Source organism: Diadema setosum, chromosome 7, assembly GCF_964275005.1.
Source record: "Diadema setosum chromosome 7, eeDiaSeto1, whole genome shotgun sequence".
NCBI lineage: Eukaryota > Metazoa > Echinodermata > Echinoidea > Diadematoida > Diadematidae > Diadema > Diadema setosum.
This window is the reverse complement of record NC_092691.1, coordinates 29,760,009-29,783,603: the sequence shown is the minus strand read 5'-3', so window position 1 is coordinate 29,783,603 and position 23,595 is coordinate 29,760,009. Positions and strand designations below refer to the sequence as shown.

Below are 23,595 nucleotides of genomic sequence, written 5' to 3'. Positions count from 1 at the left end.
CAAGTCAAAATATATCAAAGTTAGTAACAGAAAACTGCATTATATCCCATCTTTCAATGCATGTTATAAATATACAATGTAGTCTGTCGACAAAAGCAATAATGGATACTTTTTTAAACTTATTATGCAAGACATAAGAATAGCAAGTTCCAAACTCGAAAAATCAGAAGTTGTTTGTTCTGTTGTTGTTGTTGTTGCTGCTACTATTGTTGTTGTTGAAATGTGATATAATTTGGTTGCTTGAATTTCCCCGTACACTTATTTTCAGTCACTGATGTAAGAAGATGATAAGTTATAAGATAAGTTGATGCAGGTTCGTTCTCCTCACAATGTAAGCATCCTATAACATTAAACAATAATAATAGAAACACGCATGATTACGCATCTGTCTGTGGATCAAAAAAGTCAGTCATTATCCCAATCCCACACAGGATCATATTGCTAATTTGGGTAATCAAGGTTTACTCGCAGGAATGACATTCTAGGTATTCCAACGAGATTGATTTTTGTAGCGAAATGACAACAAAATCTACAAGTACAACAACAACAACAACAACAACAGCAACAACCACCACCACCACCACCACCACCACCATTATCATCACCATTACCATCCTCTATCAAGCTTCCAGGGAGGTGGGAAGGAGACCCCACATTCCTCTGGCACTCCCGTCCCGCACGTTCCACAAGCAAGCGGTATCTCCCTGTAGGTGTTCCACTCTGATTACCACCTCCCTGGACTACCTCTTAACAGGGAGGTGGGAAGAGCATCTCCATGCTCTTACCTCACTGTCTGATGATGATGCTGAGGTGTAACTTGGCAAACAGCGGGCTGAATTTGAAGGGTGGGGGAGGGGAAGGTGGACCAAACCTGTCAGAAATTTTAGCCTCGACTAGAGTGACGATTAAACAGTAGCGTTGAAAAAAAAAATCTCAGTGTCCATTTACAGTTGTCTTGTTTGTTTGTTTGTTTGCTTTCTTGCTTGTTTGATTGGTTGGAATTGTTTGTTGCTGTTGTAACGTTTTGAATAAACTATGTCTTCTACTGGTGCTCAGGGATTTTTTTTTTTTTTTTTTGGTTTGTGCTCTAAACTGAACGTAAAATGATATGTCTGCTTTATCGTTACGTGCTGTATTTACCCATACAGTAAAGACATTTTTTTTTTTTTTTGCACGAGATCTTCAGAACTGTTGCAAATAGAGTGCTTCCGCCGTCAAAGACACAAGTTGAAGTTTTGAACAAACAAACGAGTGTCTTGTACAGAAATTCAACTCACGGTATGATGCTTTTATATGCAAAACAATAGAAACAACACAGCAGTCCAAATCATCGATCCAGTAAGTTACTATAGTATAGGTCTACTAAAAAGACAATTATTTCTATCGGATCATCACGACTGGCTCGAAATTTAAAGAGTCTGGAAATACAGACTAGATAGATATCAAACGCTCGCTAGCGCTGTGTGTGCAATGTACTGCATATGCCTAGCCTGCCTGTGTCTGTGTCTGCACTGCTGCACGATCAAACTGTACTTAGTGGATGCGGCTTCCGTGATTGTTGACGATGGCTGCCCAACCACTTGTTATCAGGATAAAGACCCAAAACGGGGAAGATGTAGATTGGACGGTACAGTTAGGCCAGCTTTCATTTGAAGGAGTATTGGTAAGTGAATTTTCTGCCCGAAGAATCGATTTTGACGGGACTGTCGCGATACCGGTTGCGCAATGGTCGTTGGTCGTCATCTTCTACAGCGGGAAAGCCAGTGGTCCCATACGTTCGTGTTTATGTGGTAGAAAGCAGTGAATATACTGCATGCGCTTTGCTTTGGGTACTCGTTTGAATGCACATAAATTTTAGTATCCTACGGTACGAGCGGGCACCTGTCCTCGGTATGCCCTGTCCTCTTTATCTAAGTCCAACCAGTCGCCTTTCGAGAGCAAAAGGGGAAAGTTGATCTAGATTAGGCTACATGCAGACATCTTTCCCACAGTCACCACACAAATTTACAAGTGTAATTTAGAGTAACTCTAATTTAACATGTTTAAAATAAATTTAATAAATTAATTCATATCTTTTTATCTCGAGTAAATTTTATGCTGTGTTGAAGAAAGTAAATTTTATGTTAAAGTGAAAACATAGTTTTGGTAAGGGTTTGAGAACCCGTCTGGCACCATTTCATAAATTTATTTGCTTGTAATAAATTTATATCGAAAGAGTCTACCAAGAAACTTACCTGGCTGACGCGATTTGCCGGGATGATGAGTTGTTTCGGAGTATTTTGAGATCAAAAGTATTAAGAGTCAGTATACCGACTTTTATTCCAGAAAGATCCAGGTTAACTTGGACCGGTCTCGGGAACAGCTCGGCCCTATATCTGACAATTTATACTCTGTGCGTGATCGCCATATTCTATATATAGGCACTTGATAGGAGCACAGATTAATTTTGCACAAGCGCCAAAGAGGTTCTTTGCGCGTGTTGTTTCAACTGCACGTGTTGTTTCAACTCGGACATAACTGCGACCAGCCAGAACGAGAAGCGCTCCCATAGTACAACACTGTATAATCCAGAGGGACAACTTGGCCCCGCCGTCAAAGCGAAGCCGAGTTGTCCCCGAGTCCGGACTCCGATTGGGGAAGTTCTGAGATGTGAACATTTTTGGTTAATATTTCACATTTTCATCATTACCCAACGAATATCTTACCATTACAGCGTTATTCCATACATTTCTTGGGCATACGCGTACCTTTTGGGGCGAAATTTGACAATTTTGCAGACTTACCAGAACTATGTTTTGGCTTTTAAGTTCATGGGATTGAAAGTCACAAACAGTTACATTTATTACTAATATAGATAAAAAATTATTACGGAAGAGATCAGACTATATTCAACTGTTTGTGCTTCTAAAACAGTGTTCTTAAATTCCTTTTGTCCATGTTGCATTGTGAGGATGTAGATATTCTAATATTTGCTGACAGGAGTAGGGTATCTATTGTTAAGTGACTAGAATCCCCTTCTACATGCATTCTGTGATTTAAATGCAAATGAATAATTTTAGTGCATTGACGATTGAGCAAATAATACTGCAAGTAAGTACCCGGTAGATCTAGACTATATTTTCATAACCCACAAAAGCTTTTTCTTTATCAATTGCTTTCCCTTTTGTAGAATATTTTGTCAAGAAATTATTCATTTATAATCTATTAATCCCACATGTGTTAGCTAAGCCTGCTGTGCTGCTTTGTCATCTCAATCTTCATCAGAAATCAAAATCTAAGTTACCTTTTTTAAACTGACTAAACTTAACCCATTGAGGATGGGCTGATTTTCCTACAACACGCATTTCCCATAGACCCTTGCCCGAGTATACTCGGGACTCATCCTCAATGGCTTATACAGTGTACTTGTTCCTCACATTGTCATAATAAGAAGTGTTCTGTAACGTAAGGTCTTCAAAATAGTGAGTGTTCATTAATTGTGCAAAATGACAATAGATTCATCTTTCTTCTAAAGCTTGCTTTATCTGTTCAAAATTTTCAAAATAAGTGATGGATATCATAAGAACTTTAAAAACAGAAAGGTCACAAATCATGTTTATATTTCATATTCAAACTTAAAATTGTGTTGGTGTGAAGTAAAAACTTTTGCTTCTGTTCTTATGATTTATAAACGCACACACTCAAAAACTTTTTCTCATGAAATGTAAAAAAAAAATATATATATAAAAAAATGGTCAGGTTGCAAAACCAAGGCTAGCACTTTCATGGATATTCATACTCCACTTTGATTTTTTTTTAATATGTCCAGAACAAATAAAGTGATTGAGGTGAGTGTCACATTTTGTTACCTCTTTTTCTTGCAGGAGGTAATAGCTCAGGTTCTACAAGATAATACACCAACTGCCTTTGAATGTAAGTATTCTATCCTCTTAAATCTTGATGTGTATGAAAAATGGTAATCAGGATTAAAAAGAAAGGTTGACTTTGAGCGGATGATGGAAGGGAAGTGTCACAAATTTTCCTTGCATCTGTCATCTGCAAGGGGTGATGAGTTCTTGATTAGTCACGGCAGTCTGCAGGAAAATACAATGTAACTTCTTTATCATCATATAAATTTGTGAAATATCAGGTTAAGTGTCTGACAAGCCATTCCCATACGTGTAAAATCGTTGTGGTGAGGCAGTGATATGAGTAAGTTGCAATGTAGAGAAAAATCAAGCCAAAGAAACCAAAATGTAAATAACCAGGATAATTCTCTGAATACTCAACAAATTTTATGGGACTTCGAGTTTTGCTTTGTGATCAGTTCAAGCTTCAAGTAAAACTGTAGGGAGGGTGCTCTGTGTTGCCATCACCATGGTACACAATGCCTCAAATTTTGTCAAAGTTTTGGATGGTATGCATCAGTTTGTCAAAATATGGTCTCTCAAAAACAGGCAGCCTAACATTTTGCACCCTTTGCATCAAATACACATGTCTTTCATTTCTTTATATCACGTCCATTAAAACTGGTTGATGCATTTTATTAATCTCCTTGTTTCAGACCGAGCTATGAAACAAGATTAACGCTTTTAAATTATATCATATTGCAAGTTATGCCTAGAGTCACACATAAATGATTATAAATTTAGCCAGTCAGAATCCATGATGGAAAATGTGTGCTTAGGATAAACATTCTATCTGAAATGTAGCAATGCAACAGGATGCAAAGCAGTCTAAACTGCACTGTATATTTTTAATAATAAAGTGAACTGTTCAAGTTCTATTTTTAGGAGACCTGGGAGAGCTTTGATATTTGGGTCTTTTGCCATGGCAATATATTCCAGCATATCTATCATTAGTCAATAATCTAGCCAATACAACTCGTTCCATCTTACAGTCACCTTTGCTGGATGATTACCACACAATCAGGCATTTGATGCTTTAGATTTTAAACTTTTTTCTGTTTAGTTTTCATTCAAAATAATAAAAAAAAAAAGAAATAAAAAAGTGGAGATGTATGTTCAGGTCAATAAGAGAGTTGTGAGACCATAAACTTCCTGCGAAACTTCCCGTGAAACTTCTCGATCTGTTTGCGGGCGGTGCCTCTGAAGCTAGAGACCATTGTCATGTACAGATGTGCATTGGTACATCACAATCACTAGCCATCGGACAGCGCAGTCTTGCTTGCGCGCATAATAATGGCCCAAACTTCGTGATCTTAAACTTCTTGATCTTTTGCCAGTCTGACAGCGCCTATAGTGCATTTTAGAATTAGGGCTAAGGTTACAAATCCATAAGTCTTCTGTCCAGTGGCAACTAAACTCAAATTATTCTATTGATCATGTAAAGTCTAAAAATGAACTGGGTTGCCATGATTCAACCCAGCTAGACATGCTCTGGGTAAAAGTAGGGATTGGTGCAATATCTGAACTTAAGAACAATGGATGAGAATGGATGATATCACTAATGCAGAAGAAGCGACAGACTTGTACTTAAGTGTTAGAATATCCTCCCAATATGTCTATGACAAGCACCTTTCATTGATACTTTCAATTGAACGTTAAAGCTTACCTATTAGCTATTTAATTTACATTGACAAACTATTTTGTTTACAGACTGTATGTATATTATATAATATTTGTCTGTTTGTTCACTTGTTTGTTCTTATGTTCTATCTTTTATGAGAGTATGTTGTAACATATCTTAATATCGTATTCATTTCTGTTTCCGCACTCAGCGCCATGAGTACTATTAAAATTGTTATCATTATTAAAAGCATGGTTTGCCTTCGTGTCATTCTACAGTGTATATTTTCTTGTTTTTATGGGCAAGTGACTTCATGATATGGGTAACCTTTTAAGGCATGTGAGAAAATAAAAAATTGATTTTAAGATAGTAGAACCCAGAGTGTTGTTACATTTAATGAGTGACTGCGGCATTTAGTTAACATTACAATTCAGTCAGCTCAAACGATAATGCTTATTACTTTTGGTTCATTTTCCAGATGAAGACGAAGATGGTGATCGTATCACAGTTCGCAGTGATGATGAAATGGAGGCCATGATAAACTATGTAAGTTCATATCATTTGTATATTTACAGTAGATTATCTCCAGGGAAATCATCATTGTCAGATGAAGATGGTCAGACAAAAAACCCAAAAGTCTGAGTAGAACTGGATAAATTAGCATGAAAGTTCTAATGATCATGTAATCAGTAGATTAAATCTGACATACTGTCTAGTTGGTCATACACAATAATGATAATAATGATGATAATAAGAATAATAGTAATAATGATAATAGTAATGAAATAATGATAATGATGATGATGATTATTGTTAGTATTATTATTTTTATTATTATTATCATTATTATCATTATTATTTTGTATTCTTCTTCTTCTTCTTCTTCTTCTTCTTCTTCTTCTTCTTCTTCTTCTTCTTATTATTATTATTATTATTATTATTATTATTATTATCATTATCATTATCATTATTATTATTATTAAAAGTTGATATCATTATAGCGTCCTTTCCCCGATATAAAGTGCTGTGAGATGTCATCCTAGGTTGCCATAAGAGATAAAATATATACAAATTATCAGGCAGTTACAGTAGGAGTCCAGTGCATGCATACACTAAAGGCATTTCAGAATAAGTAGGTCTTGCCCATGTGGCTCCTGATACTTTTATCATATATGCTTACCTATCCTGCACTGAATTCATAAAGTGATACAATGACACAGTTTGTATTGTGTATTTGTATGCTAATAAATTTATTCTATTGTCTTCGAAAGTGTGTCAGAACATAATGATCCTGGGCCCTGTTTCATAAAACTTGTTATCAATAACAAGTTGCGATGGTTGTTAGAAGCTACTGAAATCCTTACATCTGATTGGCTGAGAGCAAATTTGTCATAGAAATGTGGCAGTAGTTACTGATAATGTGTTTTATGAAACGGGGCCCTGGTTGTGATGAAGGATTGCCAAGGTTATGACAGGAAATCCCTCTTTATGGAAAAACTGAAATTTGCAGCAGTCTCGTGCACACAACAGTTAAGGAGTACTTTGAAAATGACGTTATAGTCACCCAATCATTATGATGGTGTTCTTTTTGTTGGTTGACCAAGTACTGACATTCAAGTCATGTTAATGTTCTTTGATATTTCCCTGACTATGCTCAAATTTCACAATGTTTTGCCTCATTTTGTTGAAATAATCCATATTTGTCTCACTCTTGGACTAGTCCTTCCTATTCCAAGGTTAAGCACACATTAATGCACAATAAAGCATGGTAAGCATACTACATGAGAATACAATTGGGCAGAGAAAAAAAAAATGTGTGGGTACTATGTGTACAACGATCCTGTTGCAGATTTTCCTGTTTGCACGCAGGCATACAGGGTCAATGGTAATCCTGATATACCTAACATCCTCTGTACATTAGTGCAGTTATTGTACTCATCAACACGTACATCAGTTTCTATGAGTCATTGTACTGCAGAGAAATGATATCCCGCTCAGCATTTTTTTTTTTTGTTCCTTTTTCATTCTTCCTTTAATGTGCTTGCTAGAATTGTATCTCGGTGCTTGGGCACATCCATTTTGACAAAGTTGGACATGTGTTTGAGAATGAGCTAGGTTTGGAAGTGCAATTTATTCATTTGTTGTGCAAGAATTATTTCATTCATTGACTCATCCACTTCTTCACTTATTCATTCATTTATTCTAGGCAGAGTAAAAGGATTATTTGTTGCAATACAAGAAGGAATCATACCTTCTTTCATCATGGAAAGTAGAAATCATATAAAAAGAACAACAGTTATTGGGATGTGCATTAGATGCAATGTATCAAAATAGTGGCATTTTTAACTAACATCATGTGATCCTCCCTTTGTACAGACAAAGGAAAGTGAAGTTGCTACTTTTTGCTAGAAAGAACGTTATATACACATGTAAGTGAGTAAGAATAATGACATCTGGACTATTTTCAATCTCTTTTGTTGGTTCTGTATAGTTTGCACATGTCAGACTGTCTCTACACTAAGAAATTGTAATTGATAGCAGTCTCAGGAGGATATTTAATGAGTATCTACGAGTGGATGCTTAAAAGCGATTTAACTGAATTCTTGTTTTTTCTGTAACTCAGTCAGTAAGATATTTTCTCATGAGTGAAAGCACTTGCACTTTGGTTCAGTCATTCTTTTTGTCTTAAAATCGCTTTCAGTACATCCTGTCATTTTTTTCTTCAAACAAGAATTTTCACACTCTCTTGCACATAAGCGCCACTCCCTAGAAAAAACAAAACAAACAAAACTTGATGTATGATCGGTGAAAAATAGTAGCTTGTTACATATATCCTAATTGTTATTCAGCAACTGTTGAATGTGAAAGTGTTTCACTCATTAGTTACAATGCAATCACTATAAAGGTCCCCAATAGAGATGATAGAGAGATAGATCTAGGTTAGAAATATGGAAAGAGAGAGAGAGAGAGAGAGAGAGAGGGAGAGAGAGAAAGGAGAGACCTTTGCCAAAAGAGAAAAATGAAAGTATAAAGATACTAATAGAAGATGAAGAGAAAGCACAGATGGTATCTTGTCCGACACACAGTGCCGACACACAGCCTCAGGGTAGAGAATTCAAACCCTGGGAGATACTCCAGACACTGACTGAGTACCATGTGAACCCCGTGACCCAGGCATGTATGATATGAATGACCTATGACCCCTGAGGTGCAAACTTTTGATGCCTACTTTGCTCTCTTCATAGCAAATGTGAAGCAACTGATTCTGATGCTTGTCTGTCAACATTTCATAGAATGCATACTAACTGTCAGTTTCACAAAACTAGTGATGTTCATTTAAGATTATTTTTAACCTGAATATGTGAAGTGGGTCAAAGTCCATGGTCCCACACCCAATATGATGAATATGGGCACTCATAGTTTGATGAAGTTGCAAGTCTTACTTTCTGACTAATGAATACACTTGACTAATGAATACACTATGTCTACGTTAGACTGTAAGACAGGGAGAATGTCTGTTAATTGAAACAGTGTAACCTGTACATTGTCTGTTGGATTAAAGAGAAGCTATTTTGTGCAGCTATCCTGATGAAACTAATGCTCAAAATTATGTTTCAACATGGGCTTAGAAGTTAAATGATTATAGATTTATGTGTGGTCCATTTGAATATTTGCTTTCTTTTAAATGCCAACCTTTTTGAAATTACGTGTAATTCAACACTGCAACAAGTTGACCACATGTGTAATCTTGGTTTTACAAATGGTTGACCCCATGTACAAACCTGAATTAGATGTACCCCTGACCTACAAAATGTGAATGGCTTTATATCCAATCAACATTAACTGCTGGTTAGGGGATGCTTCAACAGTGAGAATATATGTTGAAACTTTATAGATAAAGATGAGATTCATTCATATTGGCTTTGATCATTATTTTGAGTGATTACAAGGCTGCAAAAATCTGTGATGTCACAGAAAGGGAAGTGGTATGAAGAAAGTATCAAGAGAATTCTGCATATTATCATGTTTTTGTTTTGTTTTTGTTTGTTTGTTTGTTTGTTTTGCATAATGAAATTTGATTGGATGTAGCCTGTTCTGCTTGGATTCCAAACCGTCAGCAGAAGTATTCATCCTGTACTGAAATGTCGCTATGATGTCAAAGTAAATGACAGATAAATACATTTGGTCAAGGAGGTTTAAGAGATGGAGTTCCAACTGGCTGTAATTATTCAAACAGTTGTCACTTTTCTATTGATGTACAAAAGAATTCCACAGGTGCATCTGTGCCTTTGGTGGCGGGGTTTGATGCCGCCGTCTTGCTGAGCAATCTGAAGATTCATTTTGAACGTGAACTTAATGTTGGCTATATTTTGCTTGTTTATCTATTAAATGAAACGAAATCTCACTTAATGATAAAGCTCATTAAACAAAGGTCAATCCCTTCAAGAAATATGTGCAAAAGTGTAAATCAGAGCTGTATCATGTGAAAGTGTTTAAAACTGTACCCTCCCGGAAAGCCGGTTTTATCACTTTTCCACTTCATTCCTCCAAATAAAACTGATATGGAATAATCTTCGAGTATAATTCTATATTGATAGATATATCAGATTAGTGGCCGGGCACGGCCAGTCGAGTAATTTTCATTTTCATTTCATCATTTTTTGCGCAATTTCTATTCGCGCATCCCTGTGTCTTTACCATTATATACCACCTATCTTTTATAAGTAGGGATGGCGAAAAGTAATTACCATCACAAAGACATATTTTCGTTAGAAAGTGGCTGATGATTATGCAATGAGACATGAGTCAATTGTCTTCCTATCTGCGCGGCAGATCCAGTTTGCCACATGCTTCAAATACTTTCGAGTGGCGGCATCAAACGTGACTTCAAAGGAAATACGACAGTTGTGACTCCATTCTCTTGAACCTCCTTGATTTGGTCAACATACAACACACTGCACTTTTGTATTGTGCTTCCTTTTGCTGAAAAGGGATCAGTGTTGTTCCAGGCCATGAGTGTGTGATGTCAAGTGACAGAATCGAGCAATGTGATTGGCAGCTACCTACTGTTGTCTTTTTTTTCTTTGACAGTACCTGACAGTTCTAGCAGAGTGTGAAGCCCGACGTGTCATGGCCCCGCCCCTCGACATCTACCCACAGGGTAAGCAGCTGTGACTACCAATGTGCAAATGAAAAGATTCCACCGTCACTATACTCCAACAACTATTACTACACATGCTGTTACTACTGCTTGAACTACCATTTATACTTTGACTAGTAATACCAGTACTACTGCCACCACCACCACCACCACTACGACTATGAATAACTTCCAAACTTTATTAAAGTGAAATAAATGTAATCTGCATTGTCATGAATCATTTCCAAACTTGATGATGTTTTTCCTCTCAAATATCTCTTGCACCTTTCTGGCACCAACTGCAACATGCACAAGAAGTGAGGGGTTTTGCAAATTACGACAACTGTTTTTTTTTTTTTTATTTCTGATAACAGTTGTGTTCATAGAGTAATGATGAGAGGCATGGTGCCAGCAGCAAAACAATATCACATCTGATTTTGCATTTGCCACATACTTTGTTTTTGTTGTGTTTATTTGGTTTCCTATATTTGGTCTATGATTTCTGTGTAACGTGAAAACATTCTTGATTGTGATCTAATGAGAAAGGAATTTTACTTTTTCCCCTTTTTTCTTTGCATTTTCCAGTCAAAGCTGGGGGAAGGAAAAACATTCACAATCTGACTGTAAGTATTCAGCGTGGCTTTTCCTCTCCAAATAATACATACATGAAATATATTTACTTAACTTCAATTTACATGCCACATGTGAGCAATTTTCCATTTTCTCAGGCAAAATGTGATTCTTGCCTTCAAAACATCTGAAGTGGTGTCAAAAACAAAAATAGCATCATCAATATATGTCAATAGTTTCCCATAGATTCTGTATGAGAACAAGGAGAAGCTTAAGCAATAATGTGGCTTTTACTTGTCTGCTGCTCTTTGGGAAAGTTTAGTGACCCGTTCTTTGAGGGTGGTATATTTTTCAGAGAAGCCCTGCAGTGTTTTTTTTTTTTTTTTTTTTGTACCTGGTATGTTGAGGGTTTATTTAGTAGATAATTATTTCAGATTTGCAGGGCTAAGTAGTAGATGGTTTCTTACATTTGTTAATTTAAAAAGTTAATTTAAGATGGCATTGTTGTCGTTTTTTCGAGATGTAGGCAATCTATTCAATTTAATATGTTTGAGATGATAATTGTTGGCCCGTAAATGAATAAATGAATAAATAGATAAAAGAAAAATCAAAGGTTTTCCTTGTTCTGAATAATCTACATAATGTAATTTGTCAGTAGTTGTGAGTGAGTGTTCACCTGAGCAACAAAAGGCTGTAGTGATGTTATTTTTGTTATTATTAGTGCTATGTGTTTATTTTGAAGGTAATATGATCATCTGCTTTGTATCTGTTCATGAAGCCCTGGTATATGTGTGAATGTTGATGGTTGATTTGCAGGTGAACACCAGACCAGCAGGAGCTGTGCCAAAGGGGGCTGACAGTGGAATCAGTTTAGGATATGGGTGAGTTAAGAAGACCCCCGGACAGCCAGAGATACAAATAGTGATGAAAGTTATTAAATAAAGATAGTTGATAGGTAGATACACAGAGATACAAATAGTGATGAAAGTTATTAAACAAAGATAGTTGATAGGTAGATACATAGAGATAGAGAAAGAATTGCAGCTTTAATTTCTGATTGGACAGTCTGTTCCTGCTCAGTATATTTCATGACAATGGTGTTGTTGAGCTATTATTTTAAAAGCAAATGTACATATATCAATACACAACTACATTACCCATGGGAAATATAACTCAAGTGTTCACTTGGTATCACGCACCTAATTTGGGAATATGCTGTCGCCGATCATATGCACTGACTTTGGTCATTGCGCAAGTTTGTGATTGAAGAATTACTTCTCATTTGTAGTTGTGATTATACACTCAAGAATAGCATGTGTAGTACAGACAAGCAACTGAATCATTATATCATATTGTCTTTATATCATTTTTACACAAACCTCTTAGTTCACCTTTTAGTTCACTTTTTATAACTTTACTGGGAAAGGTAGGATGTATTTGTTATCATACTTTGAATTATTGTTAGTTTAGAGTAGTGTAATATCTACACTTGTATGAATGATTATAATCATAAACATGTGAAATTCAGCCTTTGGCTGTCATATGATTTTAATAAAACATGTATTGATTTGAATTGAAGTTAACTAGAGCTACAGATATTTAGTGGAGCACCAGAAAATTTCTTCATCTTGAAATCAGTACTTTATTTGTCTTTCAGTCTCTGTGTTAACTTGTAGCTATCTATCTGTCTATATATATCTCTCTCTCCACACAAACAAGTATGAACTACTAAAGGCATCTGTGGTATGATAGTTATGGGTGAACCTCTAAAAGCATTTATGGTATGATAGAGATAATTATAGTTCATTATTCCAAAGGTTCATTATTTGGAATGTTCATTATACTGAAAATGAAATTAGGTTTGTTATTCCAAGGGTTCATTAACATGAAAATGACAAGAGGTTTGTAATTCTAAAGGTTTGTATGTACGCACTGTCTTTACAACACTGTAGATTTTCGGATTAACGAACCTTATTTCATTTTTGAATTAACAAACCTTATATCATTTTCAAATTAGCAAACCTTCGAAGTAACGAACCCCTTTTCATTTTCAGATTAATATGCCTTTGAAATAGTAAACCTTATTTCACTTTTGGAATTACAAACATTCAGAATAACACCTCAAATGTTCAGATTAATGACCCCTTTTCAGTTTCGGATTAACGAACCCCTAGGTATACAGAATATTTGTGTTTCGAAATAAGAAATCTTCGGAATAAAAATGATGAAAAAGAACATCACCCAATAGAGATGGGGCCAAAACAGATCTAATCTATCTCACATTTCCTTTCATTATAGGAGACATGATGCTGAACTAAGAGAGATCCTAGCCAGTGGAAGGGTAAGCACACTGATCAATCATAATTCAACTTCTGCATCAAGTCATATGAAACATTCTGGATAAACAAATGAAAGTTCTTGTCAGTTTCCAGCAATCAATGTGACATATTATCCGTGGCGGATCCAGGAATTCCAGAAAGGAGGGGCACAAACAATATTTCTGGTGTTACTTCCTGGTTTCATCTCATTTTTTATACCCCTGCCAAACGAAGTTTGAAGGGGGTATATAGGAATCAGCGGACGGTCGGTCGGGCGGTCGGGCGGTCGGTCCGTTGCAAATCTTGCGTCGCGAACTACTTCCTCAGTTTTCAACCGATTCCCATAAAACTTGGCACAGATGTGTGCCTTGGGTTGTAGATGTGCAAGACGTATTTTTTGACAGTACCCAAAAGTACGTTGCCATGGTAACGGCATATTATGGGCAAAAATGGGTACAAATCTTGCGTCGCGAACTACTTCCTCAGTTTTCAACCGATTCCCATAAAACTTGGCACAGATGTGTGCCTTGGGTTGTAGATGTGCAAGACGTATTTTTTGACAGTACCCAAAAGTCCGTTGCCATGGTAACGGCATATTATGGACAAAAATGGGTACAAATCTTGCGTCGCGAACTACTTCCTCAGTTTTCAACCGATTCCCATAAAACTTGGCACAGATGTGTGCCTTGGGTTGTAGATGTGCAAGACGTATTTTTTGACAGTACCCAAAAGTATGTTGCCATGGTAACGGCATATTATGGGCAAAAATGGGTACAAATCTTGCGTTGCGAACTCCTCCCACAGTTTTTGATCAATTTTTATGAAATTAGGTACAGATGTTCATCTGAATATGTTAATGTGCAAGACACAGATTTCCGCAGTGGCAAAAAGTGCGTTGCCATGGTAACGGCATGTTATTGGTAAAATATAGGGCAAAATGCTTCATGGCAAAACTGCTTCATCAGTGTTCTTCCAATTCTCATGGAATTCATATTGAATGTTTGTCTTAGGATATAGGTCAGCATGACACATTTCTTGACAGTGACAAAAAGTATGTTGCCATGGTAACAGCTCACATATTATGAGCCAAAATGATGGAAAATTTTTTGTTGCAAACTACTTCCTCAGTTTTTGCCCAATTTCCATGAAACTTGGTACAGATGTGTGCCTTTGGTTGTAGATGTGCAAGACGCATTTTTCGACAGTACCCGAAAGTACGTTGCCATGGTAACGGCATATTAATGGCAGAAGATCAAGGAAAGATCTTGCGGATTTAACTACTTCCTCAGTTTTTTGACCAAAGCTTATCAAATGTTGTTTTGACCAAAGCTTATGAAATGTTGTTTGGCGGGGGTATAACCAGTCGCTGTAGCGACATTTCTAGTTTTCTTTTTATTTCTTTTGTTTTAACAAGAAATAAAGAGGGGGCACGTTCCTGGTGCGATCCCTGTGGATCCGCCACTGTATTATACAGTCCTACCTCGATTATGCTACCCACTGTCATCCGAACTTCTCTACTATCCGGAAACCCTCAAGCAGTGAAGACAAAAAAGAAGTGATCACAAACTTAAGTGAAACTCCTACAAAACTCAAGCAATCTGCTTAGATAATATTTCCTACAGAAACATTACCAAGAACAAGAACAAGAACAAGAACAATACAACAAAACATGTGCTTTAAATCAGTATAGTCTGCTTGTACTTGTTTCCAGGAGTGTAGACTTTCATCTTAAAAGACAACTTGCTACTAAAAGACTCGAGGGGCAAGTGATGCGCTGAATCGTGGATTGGATATGATCTCAAGATTTTCAATAATCATCACAGCATTTGTTTAGTTCCATGATTTCGAGAAACATCGTGGAAGAGTCACATGACAAAAACATGATCAGCAGCCAAAGGCTAATCATGCATGTTAACTGAATCATAAAGAGTCGCAAAGTCTCACTGATTTTGCCAGAGGCTTCCTTAGAAGCTTAGATGTCTCTTCATGTCGGAATAAGGGAGATATGTAATCTCTGTGATTCAGGAGCTATTGTGTATATATATATATATATATATATATATATTTTTTTTTTTTTTTTTTTTTTTTTTTTTTTTGCCATTGAAATCAATGTAACATACGTTTTCCTAACTGCTCACTCTAAACTTTCTTCGTTTTGATTTGGGGAACATTGGCAGCCCTGATTCATACAATGTGCAGATGAACAAATTAACAAATTTTCAAATTAAATGGAGCAATACTAGTTTCTTACTCTCTTGCTAATTTCTTACTCTCTTGATGTGTAGAATATTGCACATCTAAAGTCAAGCTGTCATTAGATGTTATATTTCATGATTTTACACTAGAAATATAATAGCCATTAATTACATCAGACATTATATCTAGCCGAGGTTTATGCAGATTCAACTTGGATGTAGTATATGCTCTTTATTAAACAGTGGTAACTGTAAGACAAATATAATGAAGTTGTTCAATATGTCATGCAATGTACATGTATGTGTATATTCTGTGTACTGTACAGATAGCGGAAACTGACATATTACATCTAGAGGTCCTTGGACATGGTCACAGTGGTACAGTATACAAGTGAGTTTGCGAAATTGTTCTTATGTAGATGTGGACATATATTATAAATAGATGATGAATAGCAGGGAAATATACAGTAATGTTCTATCAGGAGGCTATACAATGCTATGCTCTATTGAAAAAGGCTTGAAATGATATGAAATACTCCTGTAGTTATAACATTTAATGGCATTACAACAACAATAATGATAAAACAAATAGATATAAACAACAACAATATGAAATTTAGTGCTAATTGAAACATTTAATTTAATGGCTATGAATATTAACATGATTAGGTCTATGTCAATATACAAACTATCAATATTAAGAAATCAATTATGATGGAATTTTCATATGTTCAAGATAAAGTGTGGTATGAAAATCAGATGTTAGTTTCTCAAAATGCGGCATCAGTGCCATATTTGAAATATATTAGGAGTGTACAAATTCATCTCATTGTGTTACAATCAACTTCCACCTCGTATTTCTGTGGAAAACAACAACAACTTTTCAAATAATGTCACCCATGCACCCCCTCTATCTTGTTACTGTTTTTGGAATTTTCCTTTTTCAGAGCCAAACATGTACCAACAAATAACGTCATGGCAGTGAAGGTAAGGATCTATGAAAATATTGTTCTTTCTTAGATCTCATACAAATTGTAATTTCTTTCCTTTCCATTGTAGCAACATTTCATGTAATCTTCTAATTGTTTCTCAACACTGAGAAGAATTATGCTATGAATAAGAAATTATTATTAACCCTTTACTGTGCTTTGCTTGGTGATTGGTAGCGCTCTGGAGTGCTTCCTTCACCAACTGGCACAGATGTCTTGAACTAATTGTCAATGAATAGAGATTACTTAATTCATCCATTCCTACCATGTCACCATGGCCTTCCTGTTGGACTGTGGCACGTTGCCACACCTTAGTGGGTTTGATAACTTAACAACGAGGTCAAGTTTGAATACATTACTGACTGCTGAGAAGAAAAGCTTGGAAAGTTCAAATGCTGAATGCCTGGGCATGTAAAAGGTTAATAAGAATCAGGCTTACTTGATGCATATCAGACAATAATCACAGACACCGCCCATCCCCCCCCCCCAAAAAAAAAAAAGAAGATCACAAGTGTGTGCCCTTGTTGCCACGGAAATGGGATTATGAACGGTGGTTGTAACAGTAACCCAGTATGACCAACTGACCATCCATTCTCATTAGTACTTTCTGGATCTAAACATTCAGTTGGAAATTGCAACATAAATATACTTTACCATGCTTTTGTTACAATTCATTTGATATAATTTGTTGTGTCGATACATGTTGTCTTGATGGTTACATCCTCTGAATTTTCTTTCACATTGGAATATTGAATACATGTATGATAACCATGATAGTGATCATATGTATCATATGTCTCACTTGGTGTGACAGACAATATGCTATCTCTGCTTACGTATAGCTTCATACTCTCCTGTGAATTGTTCATGATCTTGCTATTCTCATTGCTATTATAAAAGCGTATTAAGTATGAAGTAAGTCTGATTGTAATGTGTCATCTCCTTTCTTCAAAAATTGTATTGCTATACATGCACATTTTGACTGTTCATTAGAAAACAAAAATGCAAAGACATTGTTGACCAAAGCACTTCTATATGGCATAAATAAACATATAGAGAAATATCATATGTCATAGAGATAAAGTTATATTTTTTAAAGCTACAAGTGAGGACTCTGACCAATAATGTTTACACCTGCACTCTATCCATCAGGTCATCCCACTAGATATCACACCAGAGGCACAAAAAGAAATCCTGTCCGAATTACAGATCCTGTACAAGGTAAGTGCCATTGCAAGTCACGATGATCAATATATTGAGTGATGTAATATTCCAAACCTCCCTATTTTAAAGGGATGGTACATAGTTTTGGTTGAGATGGCAGATTCAGATTTTTCTCTTTTTTTTTTCTTTTTTTTTGAGAGAGAGAGATAATTAGAATCCTCTTTTGAAATACTGTAAAACAATATTTTTGCGGCATGAAATTTCACGAGTTGCCTATAACATTCAATGCATAATAGTGTCGACAAGAACTTTTGTGTGCATTTTAAATTTGCGAGTCTTGGCTCGCGTGAAATTCGTGAAATTAAAATGCACACAACCATCCTCATTTTACAGTATCAAAGAGCATACAATTCTAAGAGGAATTCAAAGTTTCTTTGATAAAAATTGGTTTTGAAAGTGCTGATATATGCAGACACAAAGTAAAACAAAGCGGTTCTAATATAAGATGGGTCCGACATAGTATTATGACCTCTTTGTTTTTGGATATCTCGGTCACTTCAAAGCAGTTTTCATCAAATAAAGTTTGAAGTCCTCGTGGAAATGTATCCTCTGTAATATTTCTTAAGAGATCTCACAAAAAATTTGGAAGCCTGAAACTCCATCTCAACCAAAACTATACCACCCCTTTAATGCAGTACAGACCCAGTAAGCTTGGGGATACCATGGATTGGGAAGGCTGACTCTGTTCAGATGTATTCCAGAATCCCCATAACAAATTGTGCACAGCTTTATCGGTGATCTCTATTTAAGTACACACATAGCCAAAGAATCTTGATTGGAGTCGACTGTTGCCAATGAGCGTATGCTTCGATACATGTATTTGCTGACTGGTGCTATTCATGGTTTTTTAATGTACCCTGGTGGGCAGTGAATGAATGGGACCACCCATGAATCCCCATGGTACTGGGTCTTTAGTAGTAGCAGCAAAAAGAGAGAGGATGGAAGAGAGAGAGAGAGATAAAGACATGAATGGAGAGAGAGAGAGAGATGAAGAAAAAATAGATGGGGGTGGAGATAGACAAGTAAAGAGACAGACAGACAGACAGAGACAGGCAGACAGACAGTCAAACAGAATCAAACAGGAAGGGAAGGGAAAGCAGAGTTTTAGTGATCCTAGTATATGACAGATCAGTAGTCCGTTTTGATATTTCAGAAAAGTTTTGGAAGTTATTTTCCTGTCATTTGATGCTGCTAAGTATTTGAATGACAATAGCACCAGTTTTTCCATTTTGATGGAGCATTCATTTCCGAGGGATGGGTGAGCAGAACCACAAGTTGTCATTGTCAACTTGCTTTATATCTCTCTGTACTTAAAAGCCATTATTTACCATTTGCAGATGAAACAAAACCCAGCATTAGTACTTTAAAATAGTTCTAAAATGTGAGTTAGGGATAGAAACAACCTATGTAAAACTTTGAATTAGTAAAATTGATGTTAAGTATTGTTAAATGTACAAAATGTGAACAAAAGTTATGATAAACATGTTTCCAGACTAAACCATGAACAGTTACGGTTTATTAAGAAAAATACTTATTCACGTATCTCCTAATGTTTTAGGCTTTATTGCGAAAATTTCATATGGTAGGATGTTTTGCAGTACAACAGACCTACTCATATGCATCAAATGTGATATCTTGAACATTTTTTGAATCACTGCTCCCAAAGGTAAACTGCACCTTTAAAGTGGCCAGAGCAACAATTTTTATATTTGCCTTGCTGCAAAAGAAAGAATGAAATGGAGGGTCCTTTATGATATGTATTGGAATTTTAGAATCTCATAGGAAGTACATAGTTTAGCATACAATTTGAATTATTAGTAAACCATTCTGTCAGCGCAGACATTACCAGCACGTTATTGCAATTTTAAGCATGTAGTCTGAGATAACTTACAGACTATAGCAACTGATTATTCATGTGCTATAGTGTTGGACTGCACATGTGCTACACCAAATACACATACTACTATCCTAAACTTTTCTAAACCTTTGTGAAATGTGCTTAAAAAGTACAGCTGTATGTACATGCTTCTGTCTTTTTATGTATTCTATTCCGGAAAACAAAGTTATGATGAGTTTATTGATATTGTGCTCAGGCATAAAATCTAAATACTGTATAAGCTGTTATTTTCACGAGGGTTTAATTTTTGTGAATTTCGCGAATCACAGTTGGATCGCGAATTTAAAAGCATTAAGAGCACTGACGTAAGTGTCGGCGTTGATTCACGAAAATGTCTATGACCTCGTCATTCGCGAAAATATCTGTACGCGAAAATAACGGCATATACAGTACAATGTACTCCTGTCATAACAAACATGGTTATGGCGAAATTCTCATTACAACAATGTGAAAATTCAAGTCTCAAAATTGTCATCTATACATCTTTATACACTTTACTGTTCAGCTGTGATAAAATTTTGATATTATGAAAGAAAACTGCCAGTACTGAGGACTTTGTTATAACGGGATTTGCCTGTACACATATTGATAATTCGAAATAAGAGCGACTGTATGTGAGATTAAATAGTACACTTCATTCTTGGGAATGATGACAGTAATAAATATTCATATCAAAAGAGATGATCTAAGAAAACTGTTACAAACTTTTCAGTCCCTGAAGTCATCTCTATCACCACAGAGACAGTGGCTTGTCTTGTGTGGAACAAGTCCAGTGTAATAGGAATCATGCTTTTCCACACTATGGTTTGTGAAGCGTTGATGGGGAGTGAAAGTCAGTGCACTGCAGGATACAGAAGAAAACCAGTGAAGGTGGTGAACCTGTCATTGGTCCCACTGACCGAATGCCGCTGCTTGACCTGCAGCCACACATCGTCCTTCACGACCAAGTCCACAATGGCGCTGTTCGTGTATGACTGCCGCAGGGAGTTGCCGGAGTCGCCATGGATCCCCACCACCTTCTCCCCATTCTTCAGCAACACTACAAGCGTGTCCCTGTTGTGCCCAATGCTGAACATGAAGAAGTATGTCCCGTTGATTGCACACTTGAAGTGTCCCGTGGTGGCATTGAAATGGCCACCAATGTTTGAGACGACGTGGTCAAAGGTTAAGTCCTTGTGCACGTCGCTATGGCCATAGACATCAAAAGTCCTTGCTGCAGTGAAAGCTGATTGGTAGCTGGCACTGCTCCTGTGGGCTAATCCAGGAGGGCCCCCTGTGAGGTCAGGATTGGCCCCTCTTCCAGGTGGTCCAGAATCCCCCTGGGTCCCTGTCTCCTCTTTGGCACAAGGAATCTCTCTCGTTACCACCTCCCCTGGTTCTCCCTTGCTTCCCCTCTCTCCCGGGAGACCATTCAGGCCCGGCACGCCTGCTGCTCCAGGGGCCCCGCTCATTCCATCCCTTCCCGGTAGACCTGGTGGGCCCACCACCCCCGGGCTACCCTGTGGCCCTGGTGGACAGACAGGGCATAAGACAGGTCCCTTGCAGATGAGATCTCCTTTCTTTGGCCGTCTGGTAGAGGAGGGGTCCGTTGGCTCCACATTGGCTGCGATCCAGCCTCCTTCCAGCAGGAGCAGCAGTAACAGTATCTGCACAAGAGTTTGTTTTACCTGTGAATAGAGTTCAGAGGAAGCTGATTTTAAAGCTCTTGATTTTCAATATGAAGCATCAATATGATATCATCAGCAACACTCTCTAGTTATCATTTACTGAAGATCTTTACTTTTAAACTATTGAAAGCTCGAAGATGAAAAGATTACTCCAGTAATACTGAGAAATCTTTCAAGAAAAAATGTTCAGCACTATGACAGTTGTTGGAAAACATTATCTAGCCTGGAGTTTTTATTGTCCCCGCCGAACGAGTTCGAGCAGGGGACTATGAAACGGGCTCCGTACGTGTGTGTGTCCGTCTGTCCGTCTGTCCGTCTGTCCGTCCGTCTGTGCGTCCTTGTGTGATCAAAATGTTCAAAATGCTACTCCTTCGCCATTTCTAACCCGATTTTGATTCTGTTTGCTTTATATGATAGCACTACATGGGAGCTTTGAAACTGCTACACAGAATTTCAGTTGTGACCTTTGACCTTGACCTTTGACCTATATTGTACATTTTGCTTCAAAATGCAACTCCTTCGCCATTTCTAACCCGATTTTGATTCCGTTTGCTTTATATGATGGCACTAGGTGAGGGCTTCAAAACTTCTACACAGAATTTTGACCTTTGACCTTGATTTTTGACCTATATTGTACATTGCTTACAAAATGCTACTCCTTCGCCATTTCTAACCCGATTTTGATTCCGTTTGCTTTATGTGATGGCACTAGGTGAGGGCTTCAAAACTTCTACACAGAATTTTGACCTTTGACTTCTTTGACCTTGATTTTTGACCTATATTGTACATTTTGCTACAAAATGCTACTCCTTCGTTATTTGTAACCCGATTTCAATTCCGTTTGCTTTAAGTGATGGCACTAGGTGAGGGCTTCAAAACTTCTACACAGAATTTTGACCTTGGACTTCTTTGACCTTTGACCTTGATTTTTGACCTATATTGTACATTGGCTACAAAATGCTACTCCTTCGCCATTTCTAACCCGATTTCGATTCCGTTTGCTTTATGTGATGGCACTAGGTGAGGGCTTCAAAACTTCTACATAGAATTTTGACCTTTGCCTTCTTTGACCTTTGACCTTGATCTTTTTACCTATATTGTACATTTTGCTACTAAATGCTACTTCCGGCGGGGACATATATTACGCAACGCGTAATTTCTACTTTTCCTTGTAATTGTTGTATCTTTCTTGTATGTTGCATTTGTATCTTGTGTTTCACATTTTATGTGGTAATCAAGCATGACTCCATTTGTCTTATACAGTATGACTTATTTTCTTTTAATGATGTAGATTTCTATGAGCTTTTACTTTCATGACTCTGCCTATGTCTTTCCAAATGTAGAATATTAAAAAAAAAAAATTCAATATAAAATGGTGTCATACAGGGTTACTAAATAGTACTGATAATAATAGCTGTTTTTTATATACCGTAGTGCATTGCACACTTGTTGAGTATCTCAATGCACTTTACAGACTATTATTACCCTGGTCACTGGATACATTATTTCAAACCAGCACTGACAGTTCTTACTCTCCACTCCCTGGGGAGCATTCCGGCCATTCACAGCCCTCATACTAGCACTCATAATGTTTTCAGGGGGATGGGAATGAGAGGATGGGAATTATGGAGATCCAACTTGTATTTGTTGAGAGATAAAATGCATTGCACACCTCAATACTCTTCTGTGGGCTAGAACAATAAGCAAACTAGAAAAGCACTCCGAGAGCACATACCTCCGCCATCCAGCACCTCATTTCCACCCTTTTAAACGCATGCAATTTACCAAGATGGAAGCATTTTGTTTTAGTACGTCATTGCACGGCACCTTGCTCGAGCAGAGCACGCACCTTAATGCGCATATGTGAACCTCCCATACGCGGAGCTTGAACCCCAAGTTCGTTGACCTTATATGCCAAAAGATGAAAAATCCTTCAAAAATCCATTAAAAAATTTCTGGATCACTACCAAGATTGAATGAGGTGTTCCTTGTGTCAATATCGACTTATTATGCAAGTTTGATCTTAATCCATACTCGACTTTTTGAGTTATTTTGCAAACAGACAAACCAACACCAATGATCACTTG

At 37.0% G+C, this 23,595-nt stretch overlaps 2 protein-coding genes across 2 annotated transcripts in view; one reads left to right on the top strand and one right to left on the bottom strand.

Moving 5' to 3' along the window:
* The first annotated feature begins 1,531 nt into the window (after positions 1–1,531).
* The window catches only part of LOC140230571 (dual specificity mitogen-activated protein kinase kinase 5-like), a 34,865-nt gene continuing 12,801 nt past the window's right edge, over positions 1,532–23,595 (top strand). Inside the window, exons 1-10 of the mRNA XM_072310713.1 lie at positions 1,532–1,663; positions 3,864–3,912; positions 5,987–6,054; positions 10,600–10,669; positions 11,234–11,271; positions 12,035–12,099; positions 13,517–13,559; positions 16,058–16,122; positions 16,679–16,718; positions 17,873–17,941. Of these exons, the coding sequence (XP_072166814.1) occupies positions 1,565–1,663; positions 3,864–3,912; positions 5,987–6,054; positions 10,600–10,669; positions 11,234–11,271; positions 12,035–12,099; positions 13,517–13,559; positions 16,058–16,122; positions 16,679–16,718; positions 17,873–17,941 (606 nt within the window). The 5' untranslated portion in view covers positions 1,532–1,564. The remainder of the gene's footprint in view (positions 1,664–3,863; positions 3,913–5,986; positions 6,055–10,599; positions 10,670–11,233; positions 11,272–12,034; positions 12,100–13,516; positions 13,560–16,057; positions 16,123–16,678; positions 16,719–17,872; positions 17,942–23,595) is intronic.
* On the bottom strand, positions 20,675–23,083 carry LOC140230524 (uncharacterized). Its single transcript, XM_072310667.1, has 2 exons — positions 22,994–23,083; positions 20,675–21,487 (listed from the first exon to the last, which is right to left on the bottom strand). The coding sequence occupies exons 1-2, from the start codon at positions 23,081–23,083 to the stop codon at positions 20,675–20,677; spliced, it is 903 nt and encodes a 300-aa protein (XP_072166768.1).